At 40.1% G+C, this 20,012-nt stretch overlaps 1 protein-coding gene and 1 long non-coding RNA gene across 2 annotated transcripts in view; both read right to left on the bottom strand.

The window, feature by feature from the left end:
- The window catches only part of LOC140224015 (uncharacterized), a 34,224-nt gene extending 28,620 nt beyond the window's left edge, over positions 1–5,604 (bottom strand). The window contains exon 1 of the long non-coding RNA XR_011899255.1: positions 4,719–5,604. This is a non-coding gene — a long non-coding RNA (uncharacterized lncRNA). The remainder of the gene's footprint in view (positions 1–4,718) is intronic.
- A 10,501-nt stretch (positions 5,605–16,105) lies between these two features.
- LOC109036177 (uncharacterized) lies at positions 16,106–19,747 on the bottom strand. Its single transcript, XM_019050159.2, has 4 exons — positions 19,591–19,747; positions 19,210–19,427; positions 17,494–17,682; positions 16,106–16,815 (listed from the first exon to the last, which is right to left on the bottom strand). Exons 2-4 carry the CDS (start codon positions 19,339–19,341, stop codon positions 16,420–16,422), a joined length of 717 nt encoding a protein of 238 aa, XP_018905704.2. The 5' UTR covers positions 19,342–19,427; positions 19,591–19,747; the 3' UTR covers positions 16,106–16,419.
- Positions 19,748–20,012: the final 265 nt, after the last annotated feature.

The raw sequence follows: 20,012 nt of genomic DNA, 5'->3' as shown, positions 1-20,012 counted from the left end.
TCCATCTTTTCAGGGGTGATTCAGTAGCAAGTTAACGTTCAAATATGGTGGAATTGTTATTTTGGGTCCCCCCAGCGAGGGGGAGAGGGGAGAGTCAAAAGCAAACCCTTTAATTCTCCCCCCTCCTCCTCGCTGGGGGGGACCCAAACCAACAAATCCACCATATTTGAACGTCTAACTTGCTACTGAATCATCCCTGAAAAGATGAATTATATCTGATAGAGGGTTAAATCTAATGGGAGATGAACAACCTCTCTTCCCGCGGGAAGGATCAACATTCAATCACTCAAGATTTTAACGAATTAAATGAAACACATTAAATACATTAAATACAACAAATTAAATTAAAGAGAGATGAAAAAGTTAAAGAGCAGAAGAGATAAAGAGAGGAGGCGATAGACATGAGAGGAGATAGAGAGGGGAGGAGATAGAGAGAAGAGATAAAGAGGAGAGAGGGAGTAAGGGAGAGGAGGGAGGTGGGGGTGGGCGAGTCATACAGTACCTGCAAAAAGGAGAAGTTACCTAAATGCATTCTTGGCTGCAGGTGCTTAGTCACAAAGCCATTAAACAACAGAAGAAAAAAAAAAAGAAAAAAAATAAAAAAAAAATGCATTCGAAAATACACTCTGATTACAAGGATGCTAAGTCTAGTTGCGGTTGTCAAACTCTTGTCACAATTCAATCTCCTCAAAAATCCAGCAGAGCTTACCACATGTCTGTTACACGGCATTTCACACCTGATACAGGCTCTTGGATTTTCACAAAGATCAGATAGTGACAAAAATCTAATGACCGGCACACCATACTCCAAATCTATGTAACTTTAGGATACTTGTTGCTGATCATAAGAATGATACAAATTAGGTACTTAAATTTAAACAGTGAGACAAATAGAATTAACTTAATACTAATTTGTAATTACGTTTTTGAAAATAATTATTCGCCTTATAGGTAGATAAGAAGTAAAAAAAGCATGTGAAATCAATGGTTTGTAAAATAAAATCTGCACTCATGATTCAGAGGCATGTTAATATTCTAATTACCGTTCTATTTCATTCCTGTAGTAATTAAGTTCATCATGGTGAGTCGGGCTAAAAGTGAGATATTGTATCATCTCGTAACCCTTAAATGTTTAAATTAAATTAGATTAAATTATATCTGAAATAATAATTCTGGGGTATCGATGTCATTATTTTAACTCCTTCTGAAAAGGCCATCGTACAAGCACCAAAATTTCAATTATCTATGACATGGAAAGGTGGGGCATTTGTGATTGCTAGAAATGGTATTTTAACTTGAATGTTGGCAGGTGATAGCTTAATCATAATTTAACTCTAATAAATAATTACCTTTCATATGATATTAAGTTGCTGATAAGTAGATAAATGGTAATGCCTCATCTCTGATGCTAAGATATTCGTTGGGGGGGGGGGGGGGGATGATAATCATTAAAATGGTAGTTCTTCTGCCCTTTAGAGGACAACTCGACAGTCGAAAGATCAATTGATAATTTATGGACTTGAAGAATTTTTTTAAGAATTTCTGAGCAACATATCACGCTGTAGTTCGTCCTGTGTTGATACATTAAGTTCAACCAAGAAAAATTCTGAATTAAGTTTTAAATTACATCTCGAGAGGAAGCACGGATCAAATGGTGAGCATTCACTCGAAATTTTTCCTGCAGTCACCTATTTCAACGTTTAAGAAACGACGGATGTACTATTAGTTCCCCAATAAACATAAGTGTTTTCACGGATGAGCCAGAAATCGTGGTTCCTAATTACAAAATAAAGTAAAAAAATCTGACACATTATGGCGTGATATGATGCTCGAAAATAAGATGAGAAAAGTTCTAAAATCCAGATATTGTCAATTAGACTGCATTTGGCAAACTGGAACTAAAAATTCAAGCTCAATTTTTCAGACAATTTTTTGTCACATTTTTGTGACATTTTTTGGGAGATATTTAGGCGGCTTAAGCCCCGTACAACTCATGCCGCCCCCCCCCCCTCCCCCGATTAAGCTGCGATGGTTCACGACTCCATGTAAAGCATCTGAAAATTTCAAGGTAAAATATGCACTGCTTTCCGCAAAATAAGCATTTCATCGAAGGAAATTTGGCAGCTCTCGAATATTGATACGGCGCGCGGCGTTTTTCCCGCGTTTTGTTGAATGAGCCTGAAATAGTAGCACCTGATTGCCAAATGTGGTCCAATTGATAGACGGACAATCAAATTGTTTTTCTACGTGCGGGGGAGGGGGGGAAATCAAGTGAGAGGTGTTCAACCTTCACTTGTTACGTAACCCTGAAGAGACTGAGAGAGAAGGGGTGAGTAGAGAGGGAAAAGACGAGACTGGCGACAGCCAGACGGGACGGCGAGCGAACGGCCCGTCTTCAAAGGCACCGGGACTGAAACTCTGGGTCTGATAGCGCTGAAATCTTGCGAGCCCGGGAGATTTCCTAGGAAGGTCGCATCCGGTCGGATCGAGAACTGGGGGAGCTGGGAGGTCTGAGCTCAGCGCGGGTTTTCTTATCTCGTTTTCATCTTGTCTCATTTCATACTTTTTCCTCACACCTGACGAAAAATTCGGGTTCGAATTCGGATCCGGCGAAACACCTCTCACTTATGATGAAGGATATGAGATTAGAAAAGCAAGTATCCGAGGGGGACATAGTGAATTTCCTGCGACTTTTACCCTCCTGGCATGGACATGCCTGTAATTTTTTGGGCAAAATCAACATTTCTTGTCTCAGATCTTGTCTCTTTGAAGGGGTATGGATGTTCGGCCTCTCTGTCATCTCATCTATCAACCTTCTTCTCTATTCAAATTCGCCCTCTGGGCTAGCAGTAAAAAAGAGGAAAAATCATTTCCTGGTGGCAAGAAATTAAAATCATTCGAAAGGGCCGGGCAAGGGGTAACATCTCTGACATTGGTATTAATATGTGGTTTTAAATAATTTTGAGAGTATACTAGGAGCTCACAATTTTACAGGAGCATCACTTGAGCCTGACGGTCAATTTGGGTAAAAGTCGCTCATAAGTTGAAAGTTAGTCTACTGAAGGAGCCATAAAATACTGCTATTTTTTTCTTGAGATATTTACGCGGCATGCCCCCCCCCCCCTCCCCCGGATTAAGCTGCGATGGTTTCCTGACATCTTTGTCTCAATGAGCTCAAAATAAATCGAATTTTCCTGGGAAGATACATAGGCATAGCTAGTGCAAACTGAGGGTGGCCTGCCCCCTGTATACTGGGACTCTGTGCCTTGTCTGAGGCTACTGTCAATAAAACTTCGGCCTATGCAAAATGAAGGTTGACTCTATCAACTCTCTCTCTCTCTCATTCAACTCTATCAACTCGAAAAAGATCTCGAACTCTCAACTCTATTAACTCGAAAAAAATCTCGAACTCTCAACTCTATTAGCTCGAAAAAAATCTCGAACTCTCAACTCTATTAACTCTAAAAAAATCTCGAACTACTTCACTTTCCTGGAATATCAAGTACTTGGGCAATGAAACAGAAATTGCAAAGCTCTGGAGCTGTTTTCTATTAAGTAGATTTGGGGAGGGCAGACCCACCCTGACTCCTAACAGCTATGTCTATAGGAGAGCACATTTTCTCAGAGCAATCCTCTGTCGAAAATTTATCCAACATAATAGATCTGTACAAGGGCAAATGACATCAGACCGTAATTTCAGAGGTAACAGCCAACTTGGCAGAAAACACTTCACTGGACTCAACAATAACTTCCCTGTGATGATTTTTGCTCTGTTGGGAAGCACATTTTAATCTAAATTGCCTAGAACCTGACCAATTGATTCGGGAAAATAGGTTCTAGAAGTATATTCTCTGTAAATGAGGCTTGTAAGGACAGGCCTAGCGACCACAGAAAACTGGGGAGGGAAAGAAACTAGGGTAGTCTTATGCCTATGTACAATGATTAAATGTACCAATCAATTGAAAATTAAGATGAGTACGGATTTTATATAAGTGAAAATACAATGATAAATATGTAGTTGATTCCAGGTTTGAAGCATTTATGATACTAGGAGTGAAATATACTTTCAGACAATCAACGTAGAGAGAGTGCATAAAATCTGAGAAATATCCGCCTGTAGATGAAATTAGAGTTAACAGACTTTGACTCGGTACAGTTTTCAAAGTCTGGAAACCTCCAGTTTTTATTGTTAATGTTCGGTTTTTGAAACCAGACCTGATACAGTGCCAGAACATCGTACTGCTTTCAGATTTGGCAGAGATCTGCAGATCTTGTAAAGAGAGGCAAAAAAAAAAAAAATGTGTGCCTACATAATTCCAGAACTTCTGGAAGACAAGACAATTTTGGGGATTCGTTGAGTGACGTTTGAATCCAACTTCCTAGGAACCTGTGATAATTTTCTCTGTAATTAGGTACATGTGTAATTATAGGCAGAGCCAGACACCTATAGGATGATTAGGTAGAAATTAGGTACTTAAAAACATAGGTAAGGACAAGATTCGTATGTATCTGCTGCATATGACTATCACAGGAGGCACTGAGAATAAGAATAATGAGAATAATACACAGTAGAAAGAAGGGAGGGATAGAGAGGAAAGAAAGGACAGTCTAACAGTAGAAAAGAAATGTGTGACATCAGGTACAGTTTTGAAATGAAATACACCTTATCTGGGCAGAATCTATGATAAAAATATGAGATGGGAATTGCAACTTCAAACCTGACTCTGGAACCCATGGCCCATGGCAGCAATTGAACGAAGTTGTGAACAGAATAATATCGAATATTCTCTTCGCATTCGCAAACTGAAAACGCTCGATCGAATTAATCTTATTAAATTAAAAAGATGCCGCGACACACTTAATTTGAAGAACGGAGAAAACACTAACGCAAGGTTAACACACGCGAACACGCGAGAAGTTCAACAAACAATTCGCAAAGGAAAGTTCACTCATACCCGAAAACCGCACTGATGAGTCCACGATTCACAAATAAGTGCAACAGGAGGCGGAAATCGATTAAAACTTACAATCAAATCACTCGAACGAAAGCAAGCCACGAGAGTCAAAAATGTCAATTCACGAGTTAACGTACAGTTCCGAAATGGCTGACAACGATTTTGGCCGGCGTGAGACTTCCAATTCACGGTAAAGTTCTCGAATAACGACAACGAGGAGAGGCGATTCCGCGAGACACGATATTCGGGGTGGATTGTTCGAAAGGAATGTTCCAGAAGTCTTAAAACTTTTCTTAAAGATGGCTATGAATGCTCAATGCCGAATTGAAGTAGGAGTGACGGAGCAGGTCACGTACGCACGGCCGGTCGAAATCTGACTGGCGAAAATGAGCAACCTGCCGCTAGGAGTGTCGATCGCGTGATCTACGGCCACTTCCTCGTGCCTGATTGGCCCGCGCCGCTCGCAAGGTGTCGACAAGCTGCGACATGTTCCGACTTCTGCCGGACGTCGGAGCCTCGCCGCACAGTGTAGCGAAAAATCATAATGCTGAGCAATCGCTACCTCCCTCGCTTGTTTCGGCTATTTCACTCGTTCTGTTGGGTATTTCTTGCAGAAATTATTGTGGCTTATTGTATTTCGATCGCAGAATTCATTTTTGACCTTACTTCTGTTAATATGTTAACGCAAATACATGATTTCGGGGGGGCTTTCAAACTCTCAATAGAAATGTAAAAAGAAAAGTTCCCTTAGTAAAGACAGACTTATTATTGATAACTTTCACTCGTTCTGGTTGGCATTTCGAATTAAAACTTCGAATGCCAAGGGTGTTTGGGCTGTAGAATTTATTTATGGCCTTACTTTTGTCGATATGCTAACACAAACGCATGATTTCGGGAGTTTTTGCAAACTCGTGGTAGAAATGCAAAAAGAAAAGTTGCTCAAAGGTAAATTTTGCTCGTTCCTGTTAGAAAATATTTGTTGACTCATTGATACCTGATATTATCTGCAGCGTGGAACCAAGTTTTGACGTCACTTATGTTGACTAGTTGACATCAATACTTGATTTTAAGGGATTTTATTCAAACTTCCGATCGAAATAAAGTGAATAGCTTCACTTTGAGATTTTATCCGTGCCGATTACAGTCCCATGTCAAAACTGATGTGGCTTGGTTCTGGTACGGTACCTAGGAATTCTTAAAGGGGGGGGGGGGGTCAATTTACATTACTCTGTGTGTGTCCCTGATAATATTTAGTGTCTGCCCTCCAAAAGTAAAATAAGGTATAATTAACCAGGTTGAGGGGGGGTCCAGACCCCCTGGGGACCCCCCCCCCCTTGTCTACGGCACTGCCACGGCCTTGTTTTTTTGCGCGAAAGGAACTGGATTGTCGAAGCTTGACTTTTAAAATTCTGAGACCTTAAAATTTTCTCTTATTTTTCTTTTTCCCTTCTCCTTTTTTCTTGGATTCAAACTTCATTCCTGAATCGAGAGGCCGCATGAGAAAAAATAAGGACCTTTGCGACGATGAAACTCATGGGCCAACTGAAGCTCGAGGCACGGTCACACGTCCCTAAGATTAAAATTGGATATTTATTTTTTTTATTTCTCGTTCAAATATATTTTTTTTTTTGGGGGGGGGGGGGGGCGTGTTAATTCTTTTTGCAAAAAGGTAAGCATTAAAGTAGACAGAATCTTGCTTAATTTGGCAGCTACGAACAGGCAAACACAACGGTTTCCTTATCCAGAGGGATTAGTGGAATGCGGAAAGATTTTTGAAAGTTTGATCAAACTTTCAGTTTCTTATTTCTGAAAGGGTGCTTCTTGAACAGACATTTCAGCTTTTAAAATTAAGTAAACTTTTTTACAGAGAACTTAGGGGGCAAAGTTCTCTGACCGCTTCGCGGTCCAATCTTGGAGGCAGGCGCTTCGAGCCTCAAGCGTTATTATGCGTTACACGTTAATGATGCGCTTGTGATCTTATATTATGTAGGTATAAGGTATGTTCTTCATACACTCTAGAATAAGGCTAAAGCATTGGTATTGGTCTCAACCAATTTCACTGCAAGAGGCAGGTATGGGAAAACAACCTAAAAAACAGAGCTGTATCAAAGGTCACATGCGAATGGCTATTTTAGGAGTCCAGGGCGTAAACGCATTTAAAAAACATTATGGTGATTCGATGGACACCATATTTTGTGTCAGAACGACGTGCGATATATCGCGTCGATTGGTTCCATTTTTCCAGCTCCTCTTCATTTTTCTCGAATTTTGAGATCGCAATTCTGTTGTCAGGAGACCTAAGAATTCACCAGCCAATTTTGACCAACAATTTTTTTTTTTTTTTTTTTTTTTTTTTTTTTTTTTTTTTTTTTTGTACCTCAGAAATGCATAATTTTACAAATACTTTACAAGTCTTATCATTTGAATATCATTCATATCATATTACTTCAGGATTCACTTCAATTAAGCGTTTGCGTCTCGAGACACGCCGGAATTACCAACAGGTATATCATCGGCCGGGGGACAAACACATTTTACGTGATAAAGGCGTGGTTTTTTAGAGAGAAAATATCGTATTCGAGTGCAGTTTCGATATCATAGTATCGAATGCGCTCTAAAGAAACCACGCCTATAATACGTTGAATTAGTTGGTCAAAATTGGTAAGTGAATTTTTTAGACTCCTGACCACAGAATTGCCATCTCAAAATTCTAGAAAAATGAAGAGGAGCTGAAAAATGGAAACAATCGATGCGATACATCACAAATCGTTTTGACACAAAATATGGCGACCATTGAATCACCTTAATCCAATGCTAAATCATATTTAGTGGATCCTTAGAAACTCATTCACCTGCACACTTGCGCAGAATTGGTGAACATCAGTGGCGTGGCGTGAATTGCGATATATCGATTGATATGTAATTTAAACCTATGGTAAAGAATCGATTATTGAGGTGTTCGCTGCGAACACCCTGTTTATCGATCCTTTTCCATAGATTCAAATGGCAGATCATTCAATATATCGCAAAGCACGTCACGCCACTAGTGAACATCCTATGTCGGAGGTTTTGCTCCACTGTGCGTCGCATCAAGTGTCTGTCTTCCTTCGGCTTCGGCTGATTCCCGCCAAATCCGTGCCGGTCTTCGAGAACTGATAAGACGCGTGCCGCTCTTTCATTCAGACGAGGAGAGGCAGACACAGTCCGGTTACCTTCTTCCGCCCGGGAGGGGGGGGGGGGGGGGGGGGGACGTTTCATTCATATCGAACCGTGTCTCCTCGTGATTTTACTACATTTATCGTTGCTACTGCGGCTCTGCCGTCGCCGCGCCATGGCCTTGATAAGGAAAAACGCTGAATGAACAGTCGAGAGTTGCCACATTTCCGTCATTATAATGTTCATTTTTGGGAGTAATGAATGTGCACTATTGAAGTGCTTGGAGTTCCCTGAGAAATTGAGGGAAACACATTAACAGATTCCCTTGAATGAGGTTGTTGCATGAATTTTTCTTTAATTCGGTTTCTAAAACTTGGAGATGTTCTGTTATGAAGATATTTTTTAAATAAATTTCTGTCACGTCACTTTCGCAGCAGCCAATGCGAATCTGTCATTTTCACGTGCGATTTTATCGAGCGTGAGCGAGCTTTTTCGAGCTTTAGAACTCGATTTAGAACTTTTTGGACGTCACCGTCGCTTTTCTTGCAAAAAAATCTAGCGGAATAGATTTTTTTTTTCTAAAATCCCCCACCCACAGGCCCGCCACAAGGGGGGGGATACTGGGTCCTTGGTACCGGGGCCCGGGCCCTGGAGGGGCCCGTGACGCAGGTGACAAACCACTACGAATTCATGTGTAACCCTAGTCTCGAAGGGAAAAGTGAAAAAATTACCCTAAAAATTCCGCAAAAGGTGAATAAAGTTTCAAAAACACGCTAGGGCACTATAAAATTTTTCTTACTTTTTTAGAGATTTTCAAGATTTTGAGTATATGTAGAATGATATTTTTAGTAACTGTGTTTCATTTTCTTCCGTTGTCGGATGCTAAGAGGCTCCTTTCTGGGCATCCTCGACTTCAATGGCTTAACTCCCTTGCCATAGACGTACGAAAGGGGAGTCCAGGGGGGCCCGGCTCCCCATAGAATTGAAAATTATCATCTGCCCCCTCAAAAAAAATTTATAGATGTTTTGAATGCAACAATTCGAAAGTTTTTGGTGCTGAAAGTAAACAAAAAGGCGTAATTATTCTGCAGAAATTGATGGAAAATCTCCATCATAAGAGCTTCATAATGCGTCCAAATAGATTTAAAATTTCAAAAATTTCCCGGGGGAGGCCCCCCGCCCCCCCCCCCCTGTGCTAGGGGCCCGGGCCAGAAAATTGGTACCAGGGCCCGAGATGGGATGTGGCGGGCCTGCCCACCCATGAAACAATCCCATTCCGAATGTTATCAACGGATATTCGGCAGCGTCTAAAATATAAAGGCTCATAAATGCTGAGGAAGGATGCGGGATGCGGCATAAAGCTTCGTGCGTTGCCAATTTTTTTTGGATGAAATTCATAAATTTTCAGAAAAAATGGGATTATTTCCCGTTCAATCTATCAAAGTATTTTCTTCGCTATGTGATATTATCTAAAAATTTCTAGCGGAAATACTTATACTTTCTTTCCAAAATTAGTATTTTGTGAGGGGTAGTTTCGCAGTATGCGAATGTTTTTTCTTAGCACGGCAGTGCTCGGCAGTATACTGTTGGTCTGAACCCATGCACCGATATTTTTTCCGCACGTCATGTCGTGCTACAAATTAAGCTCTGACAATCAGTTCAACCATATTTCTTCCGGTTATAACCACATGGAAATTCATGATGAGTGTAGATTTTTAGAAATAGCCCTGTGTCTCAATCGCGGTACTCCAGACTGACAATCAGAAAAATGGAGAGACAAACATGAGCAGGTATGCATATATAAAATCAGGTTTCACTTTTTCCGATTTTTATCCCCCCACTACTCCTTCCGTGGCAGGCTTATGTCAGGCAGCGTTAAAGCCTCTCCTTGAAAAGAACGTCAGCTTCGGAACGACCCCACCCCCCCTCCCCCCAATAAGTCAAGAAAAATCTACGTTTTGCGCTACTTTCAATTGGAATTGCCATTAATATAGAAACGCTGAAATTGAATCGCTTCTCAATCATTTGTTGCGCTCACCTGGAAAGTCAGAATGCCATCCTAAAGCTCACCCTTAATCCTAAACCCCTCTTGGGTCGTTCATAAATCATGTCACGCATTAAAGAGGCCGTCCGGTACTTTTTTTCGTTTTTATAATACCGAAACTTCTAAATACCAAATAAAATTCTTCCATCCGTGAGAATGGTATCAGGGTCGGACTGGCTCGCATCTGAGGGCGTAGACCCTTAGCTGGTTAAAGGGGCGTAATGTGATATTTCCTGATGGGGCATCCCCTTCGTGGAGAGGGGTTCAGAAAATTTTGGCAAAGCAGCACAAGTTTACGCTACTTTCAGGTTCAAAGTTTATTAATCGTACAGAGTAAAAATTGTAAAATTGAACTATTGAAGTGACCGACAGACTTCTGAAATTAAAGAAAACAAAAAAAATTAAAGCCACTAGACGCATCCAAGCACCATTATTTCCAAAGAACCGGTCATGCTGCGGTTTACACGAGCTTAAGACGTGGGTCTAAAAATCCATCCTAAAAAAGAATCAGGCAAGAACCTGGAAAAAGAAGAAAGAACGAGTATCAACACAGCCGACGACAAGAAAGACTTATTCGGGCCTCTTTTTTAACTTTTCTCTCCGAATCTGAGCGACACCTCATTGCAGCATATAGCAGGGCATTGAGAACTCACGCTTCGCGTCATCGCGCCTTCAATTTTTCAGATGCAGCACGGACGTCCATCAAGTACGAATAGTTGTATCTCTGCGCCGTCGTTAACGCGCATCCTTTCCCTCGCTTTATTTCCATATTGTGTTTGTTTCCGTTTGTCTTATTCGTAATGGTGCTTCAAGCACTACGTGAATAACACAGCCGAAGGTAGGAGAGATGTGTTCGGGCCTCTTTTTTAACTTTTCTCCGAATCTGAGCGACACCTCATTGACAGCACATAGCAGAGCATTGAGAACTCACGCTTCGCGTCATCGCGCCTTCAATTTTTCAGATGCAGCACGGACGTCCATCAAGTACGAATAGTTGTATCTCTGCGCCGTCGTTAACGCGCATCCTTTCCCTCGCTTTATTTCCATGTTGTGTTTGTTTCCGTTTGTCTTATTTGTAATGTCGCTTTAAACTAGAGCAGAGCATTGCGAGTTCACGACTCACGCCATCGCGTCTTACATTTTTCATATGCAATGTGGACATCCATCTTGCGAGAATAGTTGTATCGCGTTTACACTTTAGATGTCTCTTACTTTTGAATTTCGAAATAAATTAAGGTTAAGTTTGCCCGAGATATGCTATGATATGTCCAAATCAATAGTCATTTTGAAAAGGAAGAAATATGTTTAAAGGTCTCTCAAGAGGTCTATAAAGTGTGCGTATGTCTAAAAATCGAACCGGCTATCGCTTCTACGGGAGTTACACATAGAGAATGAAGGAGGGGGATGATAAAGCGCCTGTATGTCAACAAAAAGGTGACAATTTCACAGAAAAGTGTTTACGCTTCAGAAAGTAGTTCTTGGACCTCTGTTCACCACTATGCGTAAAAGCACCTCTCTTCACTCCTAACTCTCTCTTCTTCCGTTCATTTAAGAAATTTTCCGCATATATTCTCGGTCGTAATTTTTTTTCTCTTCTTATTTTGCTATCTGTCAGAGGGGCGCGTTTTTGGCGCGCCAAGGGGGCGTATCTGCCAATGGCAGATTGGCCTTATGGCCAGTCCGAGCCTGAATGGTATTAACTTGCTTTCGACAACTTTCTAGACCTTTACTCTGAATACAGAGTTTTTGTGAATTTTCCCATAGCGAAATTTTTTTTTTTTTTTTATTTATTAAACATATCAACTTCTGTACAGAAATAAGATATTTAGATGTAACTTAAAAATAAATAACGGTTATCGACTGAAAATATATACAATTATACAGACTTTTTCCTAACTTGGATGCCCTGGGACGAGCATCGCAGAGCCCATAGAGAACGGTATAGTTCCCGGTATCTGCGGTGTCCGACCCCGAACAACCGGAACAGCATTATACTAACCACACAGTGATGAGTATAAACCTAACATTTAACAGTGAAATTTTGATACCATATACTTTGTACAGGAAAAAGAAAAAGAAAAAAAAAAAAAAAAAAAAAAAAAAAAAAATTAAGACATACTAAGAATAATACCAAACATATCACTATAGTTTAAAGCCACCCTCAATCAAGGGATTTTACGATGATATATGGGGGTTAATCGGGTACTACGGTTGCCAGCTCAAAGGGTTTGCGCCTTCTGAGCCTCCGTAGTTCCTCACTGTTATCTAGTAATCTGATGGCTTCCTCATTAGGATGGGCCAAAAGTCGTTCTTCGTATCTGGTGGCTGTTCGCCGAATTACTGCTCCGACGCTCTCAATGCCGAGGTCCCGATGGATGTCAGAGTTCCTAACATACCACCGCGCCCCCACCATCCGTCGCAGAACAGAATTCTGGGCCCTTTGAATTATTTTAATGTTAGAATTAGCCGCACACCCCCAGAGCTGGCAGCCGTAGGACCACACTGGCCTGAGGGCCTGCTTATAAAGGAGAACTTTATTATCTAAAGATAAATTGGAATTACACCTAAGAAGCCAACGCATCTTAGAGTTTTTTATCATGAGCTCACGTCTCTTTTTCTTGATGTGGGCTGCCCAACGCAATTTAACGTCGAGTGTTACACCAAGATATCTGGCCTCCTCTGAGCATCCAACAGGTCTTCCATCAAGCCAAATTGGTGGAACCAATCTCGGCAGCCTGTTGTTGGTAAAGACAATAAATTGAGATTTTTGGCTGTTGAGAGCAGAACGCCATTTTTTGTTCCAATCAACTATTTCGTCTACTCCTTTTTGCAATCTTGATATAGATTGACGGAGAGTTTTCCCTACGGCTGTTCCCGCTGTATCATCGGCCCATAGCGAAATAAACGGGAAAATTAAGGTACTCTATACTTCTCAATGCAATTAAGGGCATTAAACAACGAGAACATGGCGCCAGGTTACATCGAGTCCTTAGTCATCTTTGGTTAGATCTCGATGATATAAAAGTCCATGACACCTCGTATCTCGTTTGAGGTGTTTGAAAATCTCCGCTCTTAATTTATTTTTCTGTAGTAGAACAAATCGACACCATTCCTTGAACTTTTTGCAGAATTCCCTTCGCACAGCGAGGGAGACTAATAGAAATGATTAAGACTTGTCATTGCGTAGTTTTCCGTTCAAAAAATTGAGTATGACAGAAAGCGTGCAACGTCACAATCCGGCCTGAACCACAGTATACTTTTAAGTAGACAATTAAAAGTCGGCACACTGAATCGCTATAATTTTATTGATATTTCAACTGATTCTATAAAATTTTACTCCAACCAATTCGAAACTTTCCAGGTATTGTGGGTTCAAAAATGCCTCGATATTGCCTGTTTGGAGATACAGTAAATACAGCATCGCGGATGGAGTCTACAGGCGAGGGTACGTGTGTTTTATCTCTTCTTATTTTCTCTCTAGGTTGATTACTTTAAGAATACCGTGAAATTTTTCATGACACAAATCGATCATTTTGTCTTACTCACTTTGTTTGCAGAAAAATTGAAAAATTTGGAATACCCCGCACACCCGCATATGGAATCTTGTCCCCACACCAATGCGATGTTCAATTTTTTTATTCCATTGCATTGGTCTATTGATGCTGAGTCTAACGTCATAATTGAATAACAAAAAAAAAAAAAGAGAAAAAAAAGCGCTCCTCTTATGGTAAACTTCCAACTTTACAGGGCCATCACTCACTCCCCCATTCAAATGTGACCCTGAAAGTTTTAGAGGAAATTCACAATGCCTTCCCCATTTATTATTTATTTTGCTAATTTCATCATCGTTAATCAACAGTGAGGATATTTCGCTCGGTTGATCCGATTTTTTTTAAAGCTAGTATAGACCACGTTAAGCAGAAAGAAACCAAGCCACATTAGCTATTGCCAAATTTAATCTGGCAACTTATTTTTTTACGTGACAACGGTTTTTGCGGATTTTCGTGCCGATGTCAGTGATTGCTTTGCATAGTACGAAGCAAAGTCCTTAAAAATTTCAAAAGAATCCTCATACACGCTCTCTTACAAAAAAATTGAATTTCCCACTTAAATATGGCAATAGCTAATATGGCTTGGTTCCTAAACGCGGTCCGTGTATTAGAAGTCCTCTCGCAGGAACAAGGGCTAAACGGACGGAATTAATGAACGAAGAATAGGTCAACACGGCCGGCGTCGCCTTGAATTTAGGAAAGGTTTTTTCAGTGAAGGATAGATGAAAGAGAGAGAGAGAGCGAGCGAACGAACATTCATGCCCCTTCGAAGCGACAAGATTACGTTCGATTCTCTCGTGAATTTTTGGTCAGGTGTTAGTGGAAAGTGAGATAAGAAAAGGCGGGAAAGGGGGAAAAGCAACGCTCCGCTCAGAATCGGCCACCACAGCACTCGACCCGACCGGATACCCCCGAATCAGTTCTGCCGACCAGTGAAGCTCTCAGCCACATCAGCTATTGCCAAATGTAATCGAGCAATTTGATTTTCTACATTAAAACGGTTGCAACGGGTTTTGTCCAAATTTCAGTGAATTTTCTGAATAGTACGACGCAGAGTCCTTAACTTTTTCAAAAGAAATCCGCACAAACGATCTCTTCTAAAAAATTAAATTGCCCAGTTAAATTTGGCAATAGAACCCCCCTCCTCCCTGAGAGCCTTACGCAATTTTTGGACGGCCTCTTTGGTCATGACGTCGAATACTCTCACACGTTGAACCAGGCCCGCCACATCCCATCTCGGGCCCTGGTACCAGTTTTCAGGCTCGGGCCCCCAGCACAGAGGGGGGCCAGGGGGCCTCCCCCGGGGAATTTTTGAAATTTTAAATCTATTTGGACGCATTTTGAAGCTCTTATGATGGAGATTTTCCATCAATTTCTATGCAGAATAATTAAGCCTTTTTTTTACTTTCAACACCAAATACTTTCGAATTGTTGTATTCAAAACATCTAGAATTTTTTTTTTTTTTTTGGGGGGGGGGGCAGATGATACTTTTCAATTCTAGGGGGATCCGGGCCCCCCTGGACTCCCCTTTCGTACGTCTATGGCAAGGGAGTTGAGCCATTGAAGTCGAGGATGCCCAGACAAGAGCCGCTTAGCATCCGACAACGGAAGAAAATGAAACGCAGTTACTAAAAATATCATTCTGCATATACTCAAAATCTTGAAAATTGATAGAAATCTATAAAAAAGTAAGAAAAATTTTATAGTGCCTTAGCGTGTTTTTGAAACTTTATTCACCTTTTGCGGAATTTTTAGGGTAATTTTTTCGCTGAGGTTTGGATCACACATCTGAAACTTCAGTTCTTACATCTGAAGTACTTTGGTTTTCACATCCGAAAACTCGGTTTCACATCCGAAAAACTTCGGTTCACATCTGAAGTACTTCAGATGTAAGAACTGAAGTTTCAGATGTGTGATCCGAACCTCGACAGCTAGACCTAAAGTGTTCAGATGCTCAATCCGAAAACTTCAGAGATCCATATGACCTAAACTTCGGGTCCCACGCACGAGGTTTTTTTCTCCGTGTAAAGAGGTTTAGAAAATTGGGTTATTATATCGGAATGCGGGATCTCTTGGTTTTTTTTGTTGATGAACATGCATATTCATGAATTTCTTTCAATATTTTAAATCCAAGATGGTGGAAGCTCAAACCAAGTCTAAAAAAAATGAATTTGGAATGGAAGCTCAGAAAATGGGGTATGCAAAGGCTATCATTCAATGTTTAAATATACATTTAGATTCCAATGTTGATATATGAGCGACATGCAAATTTACATTCTTTGAACAAAATCGACCATTCAAAAGTTGTCAAATTGTGCAAAACAATGCTAAAAATATACTTTTTGGCACGATTTGGCAACTTTTCGGGGAAAATGTATAAATGAAGTTAACAATGGAATTTGGCGTCAGAAAGTTTAATGAAATTATTTTAAAATTAAGACACCTATGAAATTTTACACGGCTGTGGCTGAGGAGGCTTCTGTGGCTAGTTAAACGATTAACGCTCCAGCCCTCGGATGACAAGGGAAAAGCTTTCGTTCCTGAAGAAGGTTTCTCATTGGAATTCTCTCTTCAGATAAGTGTGATTAATTTGGGGTTGAAGTTAAGTTAGTAATGGTTGTCTAGCTATAAACAATAATGACTTATATTTCAACGACTGAAAATAAAGAGCCTTTAAGATTAATTTGTATTCAAATAATTTCTACTAATCTGTTAGTCTTGCAGAAACGCATCGAGTATTATCTGGAGTGATACACGTATTAATTTTGGCAGTTTTTCATCGGCGAAGGGTTTGCCTAGACGGTGAGACTGGATATCATCGGACAGTTGTTTATGAAGTTGTTCGACAGTTTGTCCGAACTCTTCCGGAGAGTGAAAATAGGTTTCTAGGTCCTTCAAAATTCTTTCAGGGGGGGATTTCAAAGTTTTTTTCAGTTTTTCGGATGTCTCATTAGCTGCTGTGTTTGCATTCTTCTGATGAACTATCGCTTGCACTGTCTGAAAAAATTTGCTCCACTGATTGATCCTCTCCTTCTCTCCGAAGAGCTCACGAAATACAAGCTCTATCACATTCATACCAGAGTGTACGTCTACGATTTTCTGAAAACTCTGTAATGATGGACAAAATTAGATCAGAGTTTTTAAAATGTGTTCTATTATAAAGAAATATAGATTATACGAACAGTGGCGCCCATCCCCTCCTGAAAACTTTTGAATCCATACGAGTCCACCTCCTCCCTAGTCGTAACTTATTCACCCTCCTCCCCAGGGGGTTCTGAGGCGTAGGGAATATCGCCAGTTGACGGGGGGTTTGGGGGGAGGCCTCCCCCGAAAAATTTGGATATTATGGGGCCATTTGAGGCAAATATTACAGATTTTCATTTAAATGTATACTATCTATTCTATTTTTTCTGGAGTGAAAAAATTAGCTTTAAGACTGGTTCCACAAATACCACACAATGCACGCCGACAAACAGAGTAATAGGCATAAATCGGTACTTGCCTAATCTAAGCGATAATTATTCTTGATTTTTAAATGCCTAGTTTCAGATCAAGGATCGAAGAAGGAGAAGCAAAGGAGAACGGCCTCTTGGGGGATGGTCAAAATGTAGGAGGAATCGGGGGGAGTAGCGAAAATTAGGGAAAAATACCAGAAAAAGTCTGGATCATTGGAGGGGTTTTCGCCGTTTACCTAACAATGATGTAATATTAAACACTCTTATATTGATTTCGAACCCAGATTTTTTTTTTTCAATTTTCTTCATCAATATATAACTTGATACTCACCATTTCAGCCGTTTGATTTTCCAGCTGCATTTCAAGCTTCTTATTCTCCTCTTTCAAATGGTTCAGCTCGTTACTGTAATTATTTTTTGCACTCAAATACTCATCTACATGTCCAGTTAGATTTTTCACTGCTCTCCGTTCCTCTCGCAATGAAATCCTCAACCTCTCCTCTTCCGTTGACATTTGCATCTGTATTGATGATGATAAATTATATTAATACTGATCACTTTTCATTTTTTATCGCCCCTCTGACGTAAGGGCGTATCTCTATTTCCAAATGAGCCCCGGGAAGCAAAGAGTTATACGGATACCAGGGCTTATGTGTAAATCGAGATACGCCCTTACGTCAGGAGGGTCGACGTCTTTTCTCTTGCTATTTTTTTCAAGACAACTAATTTCAAGCCTCCGCCTCCTCTTTTCCTCCGATAATAAATGGATGAAGGTGTTCATCGTAAAATATTCACATATATAGTTAGTGAATCAAGAGATCACATACGGTACGTGTATATGTTTCAGGAAGAGAGGATTTCAACTCGAATGACACATATCGACGGTGAAACTACCAGACCACGTATCTCGTTTGCAGTGTTTAAAAATCTCCACTCCTATTTTATTTTGTTGAAGGAGAACAAAACAGTAAAATTTCTTGAAATTTTCACAGAGTTTTCTTCGTAAAGAGAAGAAAAAATAGGGGAGTTTTCAAGAATTAACTTTGAGTAGTCTTCAATTTAAAAAATAAAGTATGACTGGAAATCTACAGCGTCGCTAACCGAGATACGTGGTCTGGTACTTTCGCCGTCGATATTCGTCTCAGAATTCAAACTGACGGCAAACCCCTAATCTGTCGTTTGTGGAAAAATGTGAATTCCCCGCACCTAGCACCGCACTATTCACCTACTTTTAATAGTTCCAGCGAAAATTGATCCTACTCGTCCCAAAAGTTGCCTAACCATTGTGAAAAAAAATATTTCACTTTCACGGCGAGGGCATCGTTTGCCTACAAATTAATTTGTAATATGTTAATAGATTGTGCAGATACGGGCCAAACACGTCTCCTTAAGGTGATTCGATGGACGCCATATTTTGTGTCAGAACGGCATGCGATATATCGCATCAATTGGTTCCATTTTTTCAGCTACTCGTCATTTTTCTCCAATTTTGAGATCGCAATTCTGTTGTCAGGAGACTAAAGCACTCACTTACCAATTTTAACAAAGAAATTCAACGTATTAAAGGCGTGGTTTTTTCAGAGAGAAAATATCGCATTCGAGTGCACTTTCGATATCAGTTTCGAATGCGATGTTTTCTCTCTGAAAAAACCACGCCTTTATTACGTTGAATTTCTTTGTTAAAATTGGTAAGTGAGTGCTTTAGTCTCCTGACAACAGGATTGCGATCTCAAAATTGGAGAAAAATGACGAGTAGCTGAAAGAATGGAACCAACTGATGCGATATATCGCATGCCGTTCTGACACAAAATATGGCGTTCATCGAATCACTTTAATTATAACTTTCTCGCTGTTAAATTGAAGGGAAGGTCCTGGGTTTTCAAGAAGGGAAAGAGGCACCAATGGAGGGCTTGAAGATTGGACCATTCTGAATGACTTCAATTAATGAATAAGAAGTATCTCAATTTTTCGTTTAAGATTTTTACTTTCACGTATATATATACGTGAAACTCAACTCAACTCGTACTTCAATCCACTATACACTTACCACAGCGGCTGTGAGGTTAAGAAGCTCGTTTTCCAGGAGAGTTTTGTACATCCTCAAATTAGCCAAAGCATCGTCACACAAGTCAGTCCGTTTCAATTGGTTACCTATCGTTTCCAGGTTTTCATCTACCATTACTTTGTCTTTTGGATCGAGTCTTTGAGTCGAACTATCCACTCCGCCAAATTGTGTTTACCATTTTGTAATGCAAGACTCAGCGTCTGGAAAACATGCACAGTTATTAAGCAAGAACTTATTAAAAATACGCTTAAACTATGTCTATAAAAGAGAAAATGCTATGGGAAAAATCGCAAAGATTCCAAAAATTCCCTCTTAATTACTTCATTTTCGGACGAATAGTTACATCAACTCACAACAACATACCAATTGAATAACTGTGATGAAAACTCTTAAGAATACCAAATACATTATAGAGACCGCGGGGTTTTAATTGCGCACGTGATAACATTTGATCATTCACAAGTAAAGAAAAAACTTAAAAGTACTCCGAGTTACGTTACTTAATCGTTCGATCTCCTCAACTTTTCTTATCTGGTATAATCCTGAAATCAATCATCACTTCAATGGAGATCTTGTAGATAAAAAAATAGTTTTAACTTGTTTGATCGTTCATTTAATCGAAGATGCATTTTTTGACCTTTGAGGATTGAGAATGACTTTTTCATTTTCATTTGTAACGAATCATGCTCCTTACTCTGTCATAAAGCAAAGGCTTGGAGATTTACCGGAAATGAAGTAAAGCCTACTAAAACCCAAGGCTTACTGGTTTCATTTATGCCAATAAT

This window comes from Bemisia tabaci, chromosome 2 (assembly GCF_918797505.1).
Source record: "Bemisia tabaci chromosome 2, PGI_BMITA_v3".
Taxonomy (NCBI): domain Eukaryota; kingdom Metazoa; phylum Arthropoda; class Insecta; order Hemiptera; family Aleyrodidae; genus Bemisia; species Bemisia tabaci.
Note: the sequence above shows the minus strand (reverse complement) of the source record. Positions and strands in the feature narration are given on the sequence as shown.

Coding starts and splice junctions, on each gene's coding strand:
- LOC109036177 (XM_019050159.2), bottom strand. CDS start 19,341: ATGGTAGATGAAAACCTGGAAACGATAGGTAACCAATTGAAACGGACT. Junction 17,683..19,209: donor TTAACCTCACAGCCGCTGTG/GTAAGTGTATAG, acceptor TCATCAATACAG/ATGCAAATGTCAACGGAAGA. Junction 16,816..17,493: donor AAAATCAAACGGCTGAAATG/GTGAGTATCAAG, acceptor CCATCATTACAG/AGTTTTCAGAAAATCGTAGA.